This window comes from Apus apus, chromosome 5 (assembly GCF_020740795.1).
Source record: "Apus apus isolate bApuApu2 chromosome 5, bApuApu2.pri.cur, whole genome shotgun sequence".
Classification (NCBI taxonomy): Eukaryota; Metazoa; Chordata; class Aves; order Apodiformes; family Apodidae; genus Apus; species Apus apus.
In genome coordinates this window covers 65,019,296-65,034,072 of record NC_067286.1, presented here as the reverse complement: position 1 = coordinate 65,034,072, position 14,777 = coordinate 65,019,296, and the positions used below count along the sequence as shown (strand labels likewise).

Sequence of the window (14,777 nt, the reverse complement as noted above, 5' to 3'; positions counted from 1 at the left end):
TTGGAAGGGATAAATTTGAGGGAAAACATCTTAATATTTTCAAGGAAATGGAATGCTTCATGGTTTACTTCAAGATGATTGGCAGATTGTCACTTTTTCTTTTCCCCCTTATATTCCCCATTTCATCTGATCAGGACAGTGAAACTGGGTGTCATAAAATACAGCAGAACATCCCTGCAGCTGCTGCTCAGACCAGAACATGAGCAAAACGAATTGTTCTTCAGGATCCTCGAGATCCCTTCCAACCTGGCAGTCTGTGGTTCTGTGACTGGAAAAGGAGCTGCCCAGATTGCTCGGTGGTCAGAGAGAACAGGAAGCGTAACAGGAGAGTCTGGTCTGCTGCAAAAAAACCCTCGTGCATCCACTTGTGGCAGGGCTCCCAGCAGCCACAGGCAAAGCTGGCCCCTCCAAAGACAGTCATGCCAAAAGTGCCCACAGAGAAGCCTCTTGATGGTCCCAGTTCTGTGGCTTTCACAGGAGATCAGCGGGAGGATACACGGGAAGGTCTGGTTTCCTTAAGTCCTGAATTATGACACACCAGCCTCCTAAGCAAAAATCTGCATCAGGGTCTCACCGTACCTGTCCATCCACAATTAAAATCTGTTGTTTTCCAGGGGAAAAATCTGTTTGCTTGGGTTTTTTTAAGGATGTCAGACCTCACGGTCTATCCATCCTCAGAGCTCCCACCGTCTTCCGAGCAGCCTTCCCATTGTGGCACAAGGCATTAGAGACACCACCAACTGCCTACAAACCAGGGAGCCAGCGGCCTCCTTGGAGAGCTCCAGCCCCCGAGCATCACCAGTGTGGACCATTCTATCTTCAGACAAGACCAGTTTCTCACAGGAAAAAAACAAGCCATCCCAGTGGCACCTATCCAGGGTGCACAGGCACTTTGCTCAACAAACACACGTACCACTCTGACGTACCTTACCTGGAAAGAGGCTTTATTGAACATAGCTGTAAAATTATCTCTTCAGTTGAATTACTGAATTTGCACAAACATTTCTCTACAGAATAAAAAAAAAAACAAGCCTTGTCATTGTTTTACTGCATCTCGTTGTGCTTTTTATACTCATATTTGCAAATGTTATACTCATTTGTTTGCTTTATGTTTGGACTCCAATTACTTGCATATCAGGTGTTTTTTTCTCCTAGGGTGTCAATAGTAATAATTATAGTAATAATAATAATACTCTTTAGACAAAAGTATTTTTTTTTTTTTAAATGAAGTTAAAAGCTGAGATAATTTAAGGAAAAAAGGTCTTTAAATTGTCATAACCAACTGTAAGGGAACTTTACAATGCAGTGGAGAACTGGCTGACTGACGGTACGTGTTGGGGTAGCTCAAACCCATTTGTACAGCTTTTACTTTTTCTTTTGTTTTGTTGTTGTAAAAGTGGATTTTGTAATGTTTATTTTTTTTTAAATTTTGCTACAATAACAAAATAATCTTTTGTGATCTGCACAGAGTCTGGCTCCAGGGCAGAGGCCCGGCCTCCGCCGGGTGGGCAGAGAGCTCTGGGGTTTGCTGCCGTGCCCCCGTCCTCCCCGTCCTGTCCTGCAAATGGAGGGGAGAGTAAGAAAATCACTTCTGTGTTTTACCACCTTCTGAGCTAAGTGTGTCTTTAACAACCTTTTCCTCTGGTTGGCCCACTCAACAACCTGAAAACAAAACCAAAACAGACAACTAACCAACAACAACAACAACAAAAGAGTGCCGTTCCCATTGCCAGGACCAACGGAAGCTATTTTTCTAATGGGTAAGAAGCTGAAAGGCCATGGCTGTCTGGAAGGTTAAACAACAAACATCTCATCCAAAAAGGGCTTACTCAGCAGCTTAGGTCCATCCATCTCCAGAAGCGGCTCGGTCTCCTCGCCTGCAGTCTGCACACCCAGGCTCTGCAGTTTGTTTAGAAAACACTTTGCACAAACCACATCTTAGCAGTGCAAGCTTCTGTGTTGAAACTGTTATCACCATTTTTATTTAATTATTTTATTTTTTAAATATTTCTTTAAATCAGGCTTGTTTCATTGAAGGCACTTGGTTTCCATGGCAATTTATAAAAGACGGTGGTTTGGTTTCTTCACCTCATCAGAACAGATGACTCAGCTGGGGAGGGGAGAGGGGTGTCCGAGTGGCCGCAAGCAAACTCCGATAAGCCTGTGTCATATGTAAGCCCAGGTGGCACATCCTGGATAGTAATGCATGCAAAAGGAGACAGCATACAGTTATCTAGCATAGCCATGAGAAATGAAACAGAAATGTCTTAAAACAGCTCTGACTCGGGGTTATTCTCTAGGGGAGGTGACAGCCAAAGTAGAAAGGGCCTACAATTATTCAACTCTATACTAAAAACCTTCTCAAAGGGAAAATGAATGCCAGCTCTTCACATACCCTGTTTACAGTGAGGTGTTTATCTCTTGTTCTCTGTTTTTATTTCCTCTCTCTCTCTTTTTTTTTTTTTTTTTTTTTTTTGGCAGGCCATTAGGTTTCCATGGTAACAAGCAAACTATTCATTTGAAACAAAACCAGCCATGACTTTGTGCTTTGACAAGGGTTTCTATAGCTCTTTTCCGAGAGTTCAACCAGATGATGCTGTATTCATTATTGACCACAAAAGCACCTGAAGGTCTCTTCCTTACTTAGGCCAGATCTCGTTCTCACACGTGGTTCATAGTGAGTTATGCTCCCGTGATGCCTTGTTTGTCCCCAGTGCTTTTTAATTATTATTAAATTTATTTATGTATTTATTTAACTTTTGAGTCAGTCAGTGGAGGAATCTTTGGTAGTTTGTTTTTAAATGTCCATTTTACAAAGACTCTTTCTTCATGCCAGTGCCTGGTGAATCTTTTGTAGCCTCTGCCAGGATAAGGTCACCTCTGATGACTTAAGACAGACATGAGGATGATAACTGGGATAAGTCGTATATGTGCTAATGTCCCAACAGCACCTGATCGTAAATCTACAAAGAGGGGGGAAAAAGGTAGAATTAAAGAGCTGCCCAGACACAGCCAGCATCGCTACAAGGCTCAGGAGAGAAAGGGCTCAGCCACCAGGATCTGACCTGCACACCAACATGGGGAGGACAACAGAGAGAGGCTCACCCAATGCTGTCCCCACTTGTCACACTTAGTGCCACCCTCCTCCCCTGGCAGAGCCCTGGTCTCCCTAGGAACAGCACTCTGCAAGGCCACCTCCTAACAAGAAGGGAGAAGAACCACGAGGTTCTGCCACGAGGCAGGAGATCTCGGGATAAATAACCACCCAGCTGTGTAGTTAAGTTCTGCATCATAATGCACCACAGGGGGGTGGACGGATGAAACAGGGTCCACAGGGCATCACAACCCTGTTATTCAATAATTTTATATTGTTTGGATCCCTTGGACGATTTTTTAACGTTCCTTTGTCTGTCTGCCCACCTCAATCCAGGGTCACCCAGCCCCTCGGCAGAGCCCCCCGCTCTCCCCTCTGCCCAACACCCTTCAGCCTGTCACTCCCATCGCTGCTAAACCACCATCTTCCTCTCTGGACAAAGATGTTTTGACACCAGAGCTTGGTTCCAAGGAAAGCCTTTCACTTTAAGTCTCTGCAGGTGAATGGAATGATATATTGTTCTCCCGGAGAAAACCCATTTTAGAAGGTGCCTCAAGTTTATAACCAGGAGAAGCAATTTGCTCTCCCCCACGTGCGGAAGAGCCACTTACTGTTGGCCGGTTGGTCTGATTTCATACACTCTCCTTCCACAATTGACACATCATCAATAGCAATATCACCTTCAATGCCAGGCCCCCGGATCCCTTCAAATATGAGCTGCAAAACAATAAAGAACAAGCAGGTCAGAGGGTGACACATGGGAGACATTCAGCTGCCTTTTGTAAGGCATTAAATGTCATTGATGGGCTTGGAACAATTCACAAACGCTTTATATGGTGCAGAGAAACGGGACTGAGTTTCCACCTACTGGTGAGGTGAAAACAGAGGAGGTGTGAGCTGGGGAGGATTCTACTCTTCAGAATGATCTGAGAAAGCTGCTAGCTGTCTGCCACATCATTGACCTGGTGTCTCCAGGTCAGCTTTGCCCCTATGATGGCTGTAACGTGAGTTTTCATTTAAGTACAATATTCCCGAAGCAAAGACCAGGATTAAATGGACAAAAAGGTTTAAAGAGATTTGGGGTGTTTTTCCCAGAAGCTTCTGTCACCCACAGTGAATGGCAGAGGCACAGATTGAAGAAGGGCATCTGCAAGGTGTTGGAGGATTGAGCATCCACTTGACCACCAACCACATGAAAACACATGAGCCAGAAAAAAAAATCCACAGTCAAGTGAAGTTTCTGGCTCTTGAAGGTGGCCCAGCGAGTCCCTCCTACCTCACCTCCCACACTGGGCTCACTCTTGTCATCAGGAGGAGGACAGGAGATGTCTTCCTGCAGTCTTCTCCTGGGATAATGTTTCCTGACCCACGAAAGCCTCTGAGAACCCTCTCAGGAGATGGGTTGGTGTCCCTTCACCCATATTTATGGCAAGGGGTTGGGAAGGGACTACTTTTGATTTGGATCCCCTGAGGTCCCACCTCTGATCACCCCAGCAGCAGGAATTGGTGACAGTGACAGACCAGCTTCTCTCCTGCCCTTTTTAGTGGCTCATCATAACATTAAGAAGCTTTGATCCCTTCTAGGAGTGGTTTCATATTCATCAGGGATACTGTGGTGTGTTTTATCACAGAGAGGGTCAGGGTAGGGATTTCATTTCTCTTTAAGGCTTTAACCTCAGCTAAATGGATGTGTGTGGCTTCAAGGTCCTATTAATCACTTTCTGTCTGATATTGCTAGTCTGAAATCCTGGCTGCTGAAGCTGGGAAGGGTAGTGGTGCCTTCATGGAGACGGCTGGCTTGCTGCAAGGCCAGTCGTCTTATTTGCCCTAACATTCCTTGTAGACTATGGATTACTGTTGTACTAAAGAAACAAAGTCACCTGCTCTCCTTCCCCACACCCGACGTGATGCTGTCCTGCCCTACTGCTGCTTCAGCAGCTTTGCAGAACAGTTGGACTCACTCTGTGTTGCCAGAAATTTATTCCCCAGAAAACTTCAAAGCCTTTCTGAAGAGATGAAGGAATTATGTAAGGAATACATCTCCCAAGCAGCATCATTTGCACAATTATCTCTTCTTTCCCTCTTTCCCCCCCCCCCCCAGTCCTTTGAAATATTTTTGCTTAACTTGGATGACAAGTTTTTTAACTTTAATCTGCAACAATATATGCATGAAATTCAATGAATTTTATAAGGGCGAGCAGTGGCACTAATGGAGACATTAACTCTTGGGGGTAGAGTCAATTTGAGAAAAAGATAAAATTATTCATTCCATCTGGAGCAAAATACTTCAATTACTCTTTGTAATGATCTAACTGCATCAGGGAGATATCTGGGGCACTTGGTTGGGCTCTTCCATTGTCACCAATTCCAGCAGGACACAGATCTGAGCCTCTGCAGCTGCCGACATTTTGTTCCTCATTAACAGAGTTCAGCCAGAGCTGCTCTTCTGAAACAAACACCTTCCATTAGAAACCATGAGTAAATACCCAGGGCAGTGGAAGAAGACCCTGGAAATCACAGGGGTCCAGCAGGGAGTCCAGCTGGATGAGAATCACCCAAGGACCGTATCACCAGGTTGCCACCAGACACCGCATTGCACGGGCAACGCTCTGCCCTTCCATGGAGAGCACGTCCCTCCACCTTGCCCTCAGACACATCTCACCCTTTAGCCAAGCTGAGCATCCCCAGGAGGTGCCTGTCCCTGTCACGGGAAGCTGGCCCTGGAAGGCACGGATATACAGCCTGTTTGGGGTGATCCCAGCCAGGCACAGACCTTGTACCAGGAGACACTTTATGGAAATGCGGCTCTGTGGGTTAATTACCATAAGAAGGTGGATATTAATGCAACAGGAGCCTGTAATTGGGAAACAGGAAGTTTTTCTGTCATTTACCCTGTTGTCTGAAACCAGTCTCAAGTAATTATCCTGCTGACAATTTTTTGACTCTACCTCTGACGACGGGAAGTGTTCAGCTCGAGAGCAAAGTGTCTTCCCTTCTCCCCTGAAGAACAGCTTGCTCTCCTGCGCCCTGGCGCTGGGCACAAAACCAACCAACAGAGCTAGAAGTCACATCTTTCCTGATAATGACAAACACTGTTTCCAGACAAAAGGACCCTATACAAACACAACGGCCAGCATTTAATTAAAATCTGCATTTGGCAGCACATTTCTTGGGGCTCAGAGATGGGTTGCTATTAGCCAGCTTGGCTACACACTCAGAACAAATCATGGCAGACGAGCGTTGGCAAGGCAAGGAGCACAACCCAGCCTGCAGCTCACTGACCTTGCCAGGAGGTGCCAGATGATCAGAATCCCCCATCAGCATCCCACAAAACCCATTATCTGCATGTCCATGACTTCACAAAGCTCTTCTTAAAAATGCTGCATTTAGCTGAAGAATAGAGGAGCTTACTTGTAGAGCAAAAGCCACTCCACTCTCTGAACAAAGGGCAGGGAGATAAGCCCCATAGTGCCTTCAGAGTTATCTTGAGTGTCCCTGGGGAACAGGCTGAGTGAGCTGGGGCTGTTCAGCCTGGAGAGGAGAAGGCTCTGGGGGTACATTAAAGCACCTTCCAGTGCCTGAAGGGGCTCCAGGAAAGCTGGGGAGGGGCTTGGGCAGGGAGGGATGGGATGAGGGGGAAGGGTTTCAAGCTGAAAGAGGGGAGATTGAGATGAGATCTGGAGGAGAAATTATCTGCTGTGAGGATGATGAGACGCTGGCACAGGTTGTCCAGAGAAGCTGTGGCTGCCCCATCCCTGGCAGTGTTGAAGGGCAGGTTGGATGGGGCTTGGAGCAGCCTGGTCTGGTGGGAGGTGTCCCTGCCCATGCAGGGGGGTTGGGACTGGATGATCTTTAATGTCCCTGGCAACCAAAACCATTCTGTGTTTGATGATTCTATGATTTCTCAACAGGACTTCAAAAAGATTTTATGCTCCTTGAGGAGCCTAACGAGTGTCTCCAGACAGCATGATGACAAGGGTGTGAGCCCTTTACACTCATTGCAAGGGGCTGGAAACCTCAGGGGCATGTCAGGGTCATTTCCTTATGGGCAGATCAGTGCCTCTTTTGCCAAAAATGCCTTTAACACACGAATGTGCTAAGGAAAGTGTAGATGGAGGTGGTGGCTGTGCTCCTGCTCAAATCTGAACTAAAACTGACACCTTCCTAGATGCCAGTGTGCAATGTATCACTGCCACGTTCTCTTTCTTTGCTCACTATTCTTTAAAAACACTTAATAAGCGAATATCTTACTGAGCTAGCTTCTCTGCAGTACTTTTCCTGATTCAAAGCACAGTAGTCCTCTCAGTTCTGCATGGCAGAAGCTTTGTTATACATCACAGGGACTGGGAAGGTATAAAACAAATCTGGGCTGCACTTTTAGCCATATAAATTAACCTATAAAAAGTTCTAATTTCTGTGTCAGTGTACTGTTTTACTGCAAAGATTCACTTCAATTCACTCTCCTTAAATTTAACTGGGAGGTTTATACTCTTTCCTACTTGGACTCCTAAATGGAAAATAAAGTTTGCTTGATGTAAGAGCTGCTAAAAAAGTAATTTAAGGTTCCAACCACTCTGACATTTATTTGTTATATTTGTGCAGAGCTTCATGGCTTTACATTCATTTTATGCTGAGGCCTTTAAATACAACTATGTAAAAGGTGAAAAACAGCCCAGTAGAGGAGTAAGTTTTGCAGACCAGCTAGTGGCACCAGGGGATACCATTTTAAAGCTCTCTGTGCTGCTGAGGTGACCCCAGGTTTGCAGCCCAGCACCCTCCTCCTCTCCTCTGCATTGCTGGTGCCAGATCCTTTGCATGAATGTCCTTGCTCTTCCACTACTTCTGCTAAAGTCCACCCCCCATCTCAGGAATCCCTCTCAGACACAAGCATGAGCACTTTGGTTTCAGCTTTCCCAGTCATCTCTTCTGTCCTTCTGCTGTCCATTTATTATGTTCAGATACTAAATAATTTTTCTCTCCTTCACTGTTCAGATTTCTTGGGTTTATCCTGACTTCACCAATGCAAAGCTCACCCACTTTGATCAGCCTTGTACTTGGCCCCATGCTCTGAGAGTACTTTCATGTTCATATCCCTGTTCTCTGCACTCCTCCCCAATCCTGCCACTCTGTTCCCCTCAATCACGGATCCCTACACTTTGCATATCCCTCTCCTTCAATTTTCCTCTAATTCCTCCCTGCAATGTCTATGCCATCACACATACCAGATCATTCATCTTAGAATCACATCATCACAGAATGGTTTGGGTGGGAAGGGACCTGTCAAGGCCATCTAGTCCAACCCCCTGCATTAAGCAGGGGCATCTGCAACCAGATCAGGTTGCTCAGAGCTCCATTCAACTCACCTGGAATGTTTCCAGGGATGGGGAATCTGCCACCTCTCTGGGTAACCTGGGGCAGGGTTTCACCACCCTCTGTGTAAATAATTTCTTCCTGATACCTAGTTTGAATCTCCTCTCTTTCATTTTAAAGCCACCACCCCTTGTCCTTTTGCTACAGGCCCTCTCACACATAGAAATAAAAACAAAGGGTCAGGATCAGGAATTACCCAGAAAGTAAATCCCAAACTGCATGTTAAAAGCAGCAGCTTTGGCTTGCATTGAATGATGCCTCCACCCCAGGGGCCCTGGAGATCACAGAGAGGGGAACAGAGGAGCCTGGGGAACATAGCACCATGTGGGTCTGCTCCAGCTACAAGCAGCTGAATGGCAACTGCCCAGAATAGTCCATCACCATCTCACTGTCAAACCAGGAATAAAATGTATAAAAACCTGCCAGAACATGCATGCTCCTGGTGAGGAGGCCCGTGGCTCCCCTGTGCCAGGAGCTTGGTGCAGGCTGTGCTGCTGCTTTGGGGCCTTTCAGCAAAGACTCGGAGATCATTCACTTTTCTGCATAAAATACACGTATTTCTAGAGACCTCAAACACAGGCAGTGTGCCACAGACCCTAAATATTCTTTCCCAGGATGTAATTTTATATTCCAGTTGCTAATCTGAAAAAAAAGCCCAAACAAACAAAACTTTTTTATATTGTCTACCAGCATCTTCTGAAAACTGAAAGGTATTTTGTCTCCAAGCAAATAGCTGCTGTTCTGCCATTAAAGATTTAAAGCAAGGAAAGCAACTCTCTGCCCAGACAGCAGCTTTCAGAGCTGAAACAAAGCTGTGAGATCTGGTGTCAGAAGGAAAGAAAGGGTCCCTGTACACAGGTCCCCCCCCTCTGAAAACTGAACACTCCTGTTCCTGGTGGGGGATGCACAAGCCATTACCTGAAATGAAGTTGGGGGGTTTATATTAACACGGGCCTGGTTCCAGTGCTGTCCTTTATTTCCACTTGAAGACCACAGTGGGTTCTCTATCGCCGTCTGGCCTTTCAACCGCAGGTAAACGTTCAAGCTTCCTAGAAGAGAGGTGGAGAACTGGGATTGGTTAGGCTGTCTGATGGAGCAGAGTTTCATGTGCTGTAGAGCAAATGAGGCATTTATCACCTCCTCACCCATGGGCAAATGAGAAACTTGGTTGTTTTCTGCTTAGCTCTTGCTTATAAATATGGTCCAAGTTGTTGTTTACTCAGGACATTGTTTAACTAACAGAGTGCCCACAGAGCCTGGCAAATCTATCTCAGAGGTAGATGTGATGACCTTAACTCTTGCTAGGGAGTATTTTTGAAGGACAACATAATCTTCTGAGTTAAAATAACCTTGGAAAAGTCCCTCACTGAGAAGAAAAGCCCCACAGGGTCCTTCCTCGCTGCTGACCATGAAGTTACTGGCTCCAGCACAGACGTTCTTTGCAACAGGTAGCAGATGGTCTGCATTCAGCAGCTCTTCTCGCTGGTTAACCTCACGGTCTCAGACCATGAACAGAAACCAGATTGTCTTGGTGCACCAAGAGGCAGCAAATGCATTGGCTTCATTTACCAGGGTTCAGTAACTCGCATAGTTGGGAGATTTTGTTCCTGCTTGCCCACCACTGTTACCAGCAGATGCGTGGGGCAGTGGTGTCTCTTTGTACCATGGAAATCACTGCATTCATTTGGGAAAGTTCAGACAGACGAGTTCACATGAGACCACTTTCTCTTTAGGGCTCTAGGCATGGCAGCTGGGAAGCCCACACAAATGGGCTTTGCAACGAAACCTCAAAGATCTGAGGCAGCTGCAAAGTGACTCAGCTCCTGCTAATAAAACGTTCTTATTTCTAGCAACAGCAAAACTCACTGCCTTGAAAAACCTGAGGCTCCATGCATAATGGAGCAGCAAATATTCTCATCACGACTGTTTCACCAGGGTGCCCAGCATGAGACCATCCATCTTTGGTGAAGGAGCTGGGGGAGCCAAGCTCACCAGAGACAGGGAGGCCCCACGGCTCCCACCTGCCTCCCAAAATGCTGTTGGATTTCTCAGCTGCAGGGGAGGGTGCAGAGGCAGGAGAAAAGGAGACACGGCTTTCAGCAAGGACAAGCTTGACCTGCACGCCCACTGCTGGGTGCACCGCAAGGGCTGGAAAGAGCTAGCAAGAGGGTGATTTCTCAGGAGGGTTCCCTGGAGCAGCCCAGCCCCATAACACATCTCAGGGCTGGGCAGGGCTGCTCCCAGCAAGGGGCTGCTCAGCCTCAGCCTGATTCCAACCAGCAGCAGCAGTTCTTGGGCCAGCTTGACATTGTTCAGCTGCAGTAGTTCTCCCTTCCTTCCCATCTTATTCTCTCCAAGACTTTTTTCCAACAACTGTGCTGGTTCTACAGTCTGAGGAAAGGCAGGGGTTTAGACAAGACTACCAAAAGTTCTAAAATAGAATTATATATAAAGCTATTTTTCAAAAAGACAAAAAAGCATTGCCCTTATCAAGCAAGGGATGAATTGCTGGCTGTTTGATTCACTTGTGTGGGCAGGCTGAGACAGCCCGTACTGCAGGGCTCTTTGGAATAACTCGATGATTTCGATATCAAAAGCATGGAATTCTGTCACTGCTGAGGTTACAGAGATTCAGGGTTGTTCACAGCATACTCTGGCTCTCTGTGTCATGTAAATTCTTCAAATTAACAGCAGAATTATAGCAGCCTTACTGAAAATACAAAATAGGCAGTACTGCCCCAGATGTGCTCCGTCATTACACAGGATGTTGGTTAGTGTGGAGGGACCTGCCTGGCCCTCATTGTGAGATATGCACAAAGACCTGCCTGGAATGGCACTCTCTACTGATAAGAAAAAATATTGCTCTTGAAGTGTCACTGAGAAATACCCTCTTTTGGGATTAGATGGAAAAATAAAAAATACAGATTGTTTTAGAATGGTTTGGGTTAGAAGGGACCTTACAGATCATCTAGTTCCAACTCCTCTGCAGGGGCAGGGACACCTCCCACCAGCCCAGGCTGCTCCAAGCCCCATCCAACCTGCCCTTCAACACTGCCAGGGATGGGGCAGCCACAGCTTCTCTGGGCAACCTGGGCCAGGGTCTCACCACCCTCACAGCAAAGAATTTCTTCCTGATGTTTAACCTCAGTCTCCCCTCTTCCAGTTTAAAACCACCACCCCTTTTCCTGTCACTGCCCTCTCTGGTGAAAAGCCCCTCCCCAGCTTTCCTGTAGGCTCCCTTAAAAGATGGTGGCAGCTACAAGGGAACCACAGCCCCTTTCTGTCTCCACACAGACATAATAAGAACAGCAACTCTTCATTTTCCTGTTCCCCAGCAACAGCTTATTGTTTGCTGCAAATCATGTAATGGGAAGTTCTATTTCTCTTATTCTTTAGTGATAATCTGCCTTCTCCCTGGGAAGGACGTGGAGTGAAGCACACGCTGTCTCTGGCAGGCAGCACTCTCCGAGTTAGCTCTGTGTGATCTGCCAGGAATTACAATCTGACTTGTAAGGAAGAGCCATCTATTTCAGGTAAAAAAAAAAACCCACCACTTTATCTTTCTGAATCTAACTGCCATGGTGTGGGTTGTAGGTGCCTGTTTATCTCATCAGAGCTTTGCTGCAGCCTGAGTGCCAGTCTCGGATCCATGCTCTGCTCCCTGCAGAGACTCCCAAGTACCTCTCCTTATCACTACAGAAATTTCCAGCCCCTTCTCCAGAGACACTGAAGACCTGAACAGCAGGCACAGGAGCTGAGCTGGATAAACTGGTAGGTTGTTTGTTTTCAGTACAGCACAACAGCCATCTTCTCAAACTGATGTCACTGTGGTCACTCGTTTTTAAGAATCCTGGGTGAAATACCTTTCTACCAAGCCTCCAAGACAAGTCCATACCAGCAACAGAGCATCACTCCAGGATGATTTTCCATTATATCAGGAATCTTTCAAAACCTTGTCAGAAATGTAAAAACATCTTTATGAGCACATAATCATGGAACCTCAGACTGGTTTGGGTTCGAAGAGACCCTAAAGACCACCCAGTCTCAACCCCCCTGCATGGGCAGGGACACCTCCCACCAGCCCAGGCTGCTCCAAGCCCCATCCAACCTGCCCTTCAACACTGCCAGGGATGGGGCAGCCACAGCTTCCCTGGGCAACCTGGGCCAGGGTCTCACCACCCTCACAGCAAAGAATTTCTTCCTGAGATCTCATAGGAATCTCCCCTCTTCCAGTTTTCATTCATTCCCCCTCATCCCATCCCTCCCTGCCCTTGTCCCAAGCCCCTCCCCAGCTTTCCTGGAGCCCCTTCAGGTACTGGAAGGTGCTCTCAGGTCTCCCTGGAGCCTTCTCTTCTCCAGGCTGAACACCCCAACTCTCCCAGCCTGTCTCCAGAGCAGAGCTGCTCCAGCCCTGTGTACTTTGCCCCTGGAGACATGGGAACTACAACCCTAAAACTGAGTGGAAATCTGATGGACACTGACACCAGGGAGAATCAAGCAAATCAGCAGAAATGCTGACTTGCAGCACCACCGTTTGCTGCACAGGGCTACAGCACTTGGGATGAGATATCAAAGTTTAATGTCTAATGTCTATGCTCTGAACACATTGTCTTGCTACCTCTTTCAGTGTTCAGAAGGAACAGGCTGGGATTTATTTAAGGCAAATTCCCCTGCAAGACACTTCCAATTGTCAGTGAAGTCAGGTCAAGAATCAGCAGCTCAAGGTTATTCAAAAGAGAGAGGCTTCAGCACAGGGATCATACAGGAGGTCTCAGTCAGCAGTTCCTGTCCTGCTCTGGTGAAGGCCCCAGTGCTCTGGCAGTGCACATGACAGCCATTCCCAAACAGGAATCAGAAGCTCTTTCTCTAAGTTGCCTGCAAATTCCAGAACGGTGGTGAAGGGTCAAGGCTGTGATAACAGAGTCAATCTGTTTTAGCAATGAGATTTAGAATTATCCACAGGGGACTAATCCTCAATAAAATGTAATTCTTCTGAAAAATATATTAACAATTAAATATTTCCCACAGAATTGCTCAGCTTAGAGGCACCTCTGGAGATTGAGCTGTCCAAACCCCTGCTCAAAGCATGGCTGGCTAGAGCAGGTTGCCCAGGACTCTGGGCAATTGGATTTTGGATATCTCCAAGGACAGAGACCTCAGCCTCTCTGGGCACCCTGTGCTAGTGTTTGAGCACCTTCTTAGTGAACAAAAAAAATTTATATTTTCTCTTATACTGAAATAGAATTGCTTCTGTTCCAATTTGTGCCCATTGTCTCTTCTCCTGACCCTGAGCCCCTCTGAGCTCCAAATTCTTTGCACCCTCCCTTCAGGAATTACTACACATTGATGAGATCTCCCTGAGCTGTCTCCTGCCCATGCTGAGCAGTCCCAGCTCCCTCAGCCTTTCCCCACAGGGGATACTTGGAGCTCCAGTCTCTTCACCATCTTTGTGGCTCCAAGCTGGACTCCCTGTAGTAAGCCCAAGTCAGTCTTGTCATGAGTAGGTTTGTTTCATCAGGGCAAATCCCTTTCCTGTCTCGGAGCAATTTCCAAGACTACAAACGTTTAAAGACTCCTTCAAGTAGTTACCTCATCAATATGACTATTCATACAATAATCATGTGCTTAAATCATTGAAGTCTTAGAACAGCATCACTTATTAGGTTTTTCTTTTCTCTTCATTATCCTCATGTGAACAATTTCAGTGACAGAGTTCACATCTGGGGAATTTATTTCCTGATTTCATAATTTATTTCTTGTATGCATTTGTAATCTCATGTGTTTCATAACATTTTGTCTTTATGAGGAATTAAAATGCTGAATGTAGTAGATGTGCATGAGCATGCATGCAAACACATGGCTGACATTATTCATTTACTGCTTTTCTGTCAGTCTGCTCTTCATTTGGTGATAATAAGTCATTTTGTACAAAGCTATTCAAAAGCAGATCACTTGGAGCATGAGCTAAGATGATGGTAACTATATTTTTTAACATTGAAGAAGTGGAGCCTTGGGCAACGTGATGTAGTGGGAGGTGTCCTTGCCCATGCAGGAGTTGGAACTAGATGATCTGTAAGGTCCCTTCCAACCCAAACCCTTCTCTGATTCTATAAGTGATATTGAGCAATTTTGGTTTATGACAACTAGGTGTCCAGGTTGCCATGAACAAGCCCCATGTAACTGTGATCCCTGACCATCTCTCTCACCATTGCCACCTGTGGGTCAGCTCCATCAGCCAGCTCCATCAGCCAGCTCCATACAGTTCAATTCAAGATATTACACTTAAATAAGAGAGGGCAATCTCAGACAAAAA

At 46.3% G+C, this 14,777-nt stretch overlaps 1 protein-coding gene across 3 annotated transcripts in view; it reads right to left on the bottom strand.

Moving 5' to 3' along the window:
- Window positions 1-927: 927 nt before the first annotated feature.
- The window catches only part of MDGA2 (MAM domain containing glycosylphosphatidylinositol anchor 2), a 340,493-nt gene continuing 326,643 nt past the window's right edge, over window positions 928-14,777 (bottom strand). For all 3 annotated transcript variants that reach the window (XM_051621624.1, XM_051621626.1, XM_051621627.1), the window contains exons 14-16: window positions 9,383-9,513; window positions 3,706-3,811; window positions 928-2,963 (exon numbers count right to left, since the gene is read on the bottom strand). In XM_051621624.1, the coding sequence (XP_051477584.1) occupies window positions 2,875-2,963; window positions 3,706-3,811; window positions 9,383-9,513 (326 nt within the window). In that variant the 3' untranslated portion in view covers window positions 928-2,874. The remainder of the gene's footprint in view (window positions 2,964-3,705; window positions 3,812-9,382; window positions 9,514-14,777) is intronic.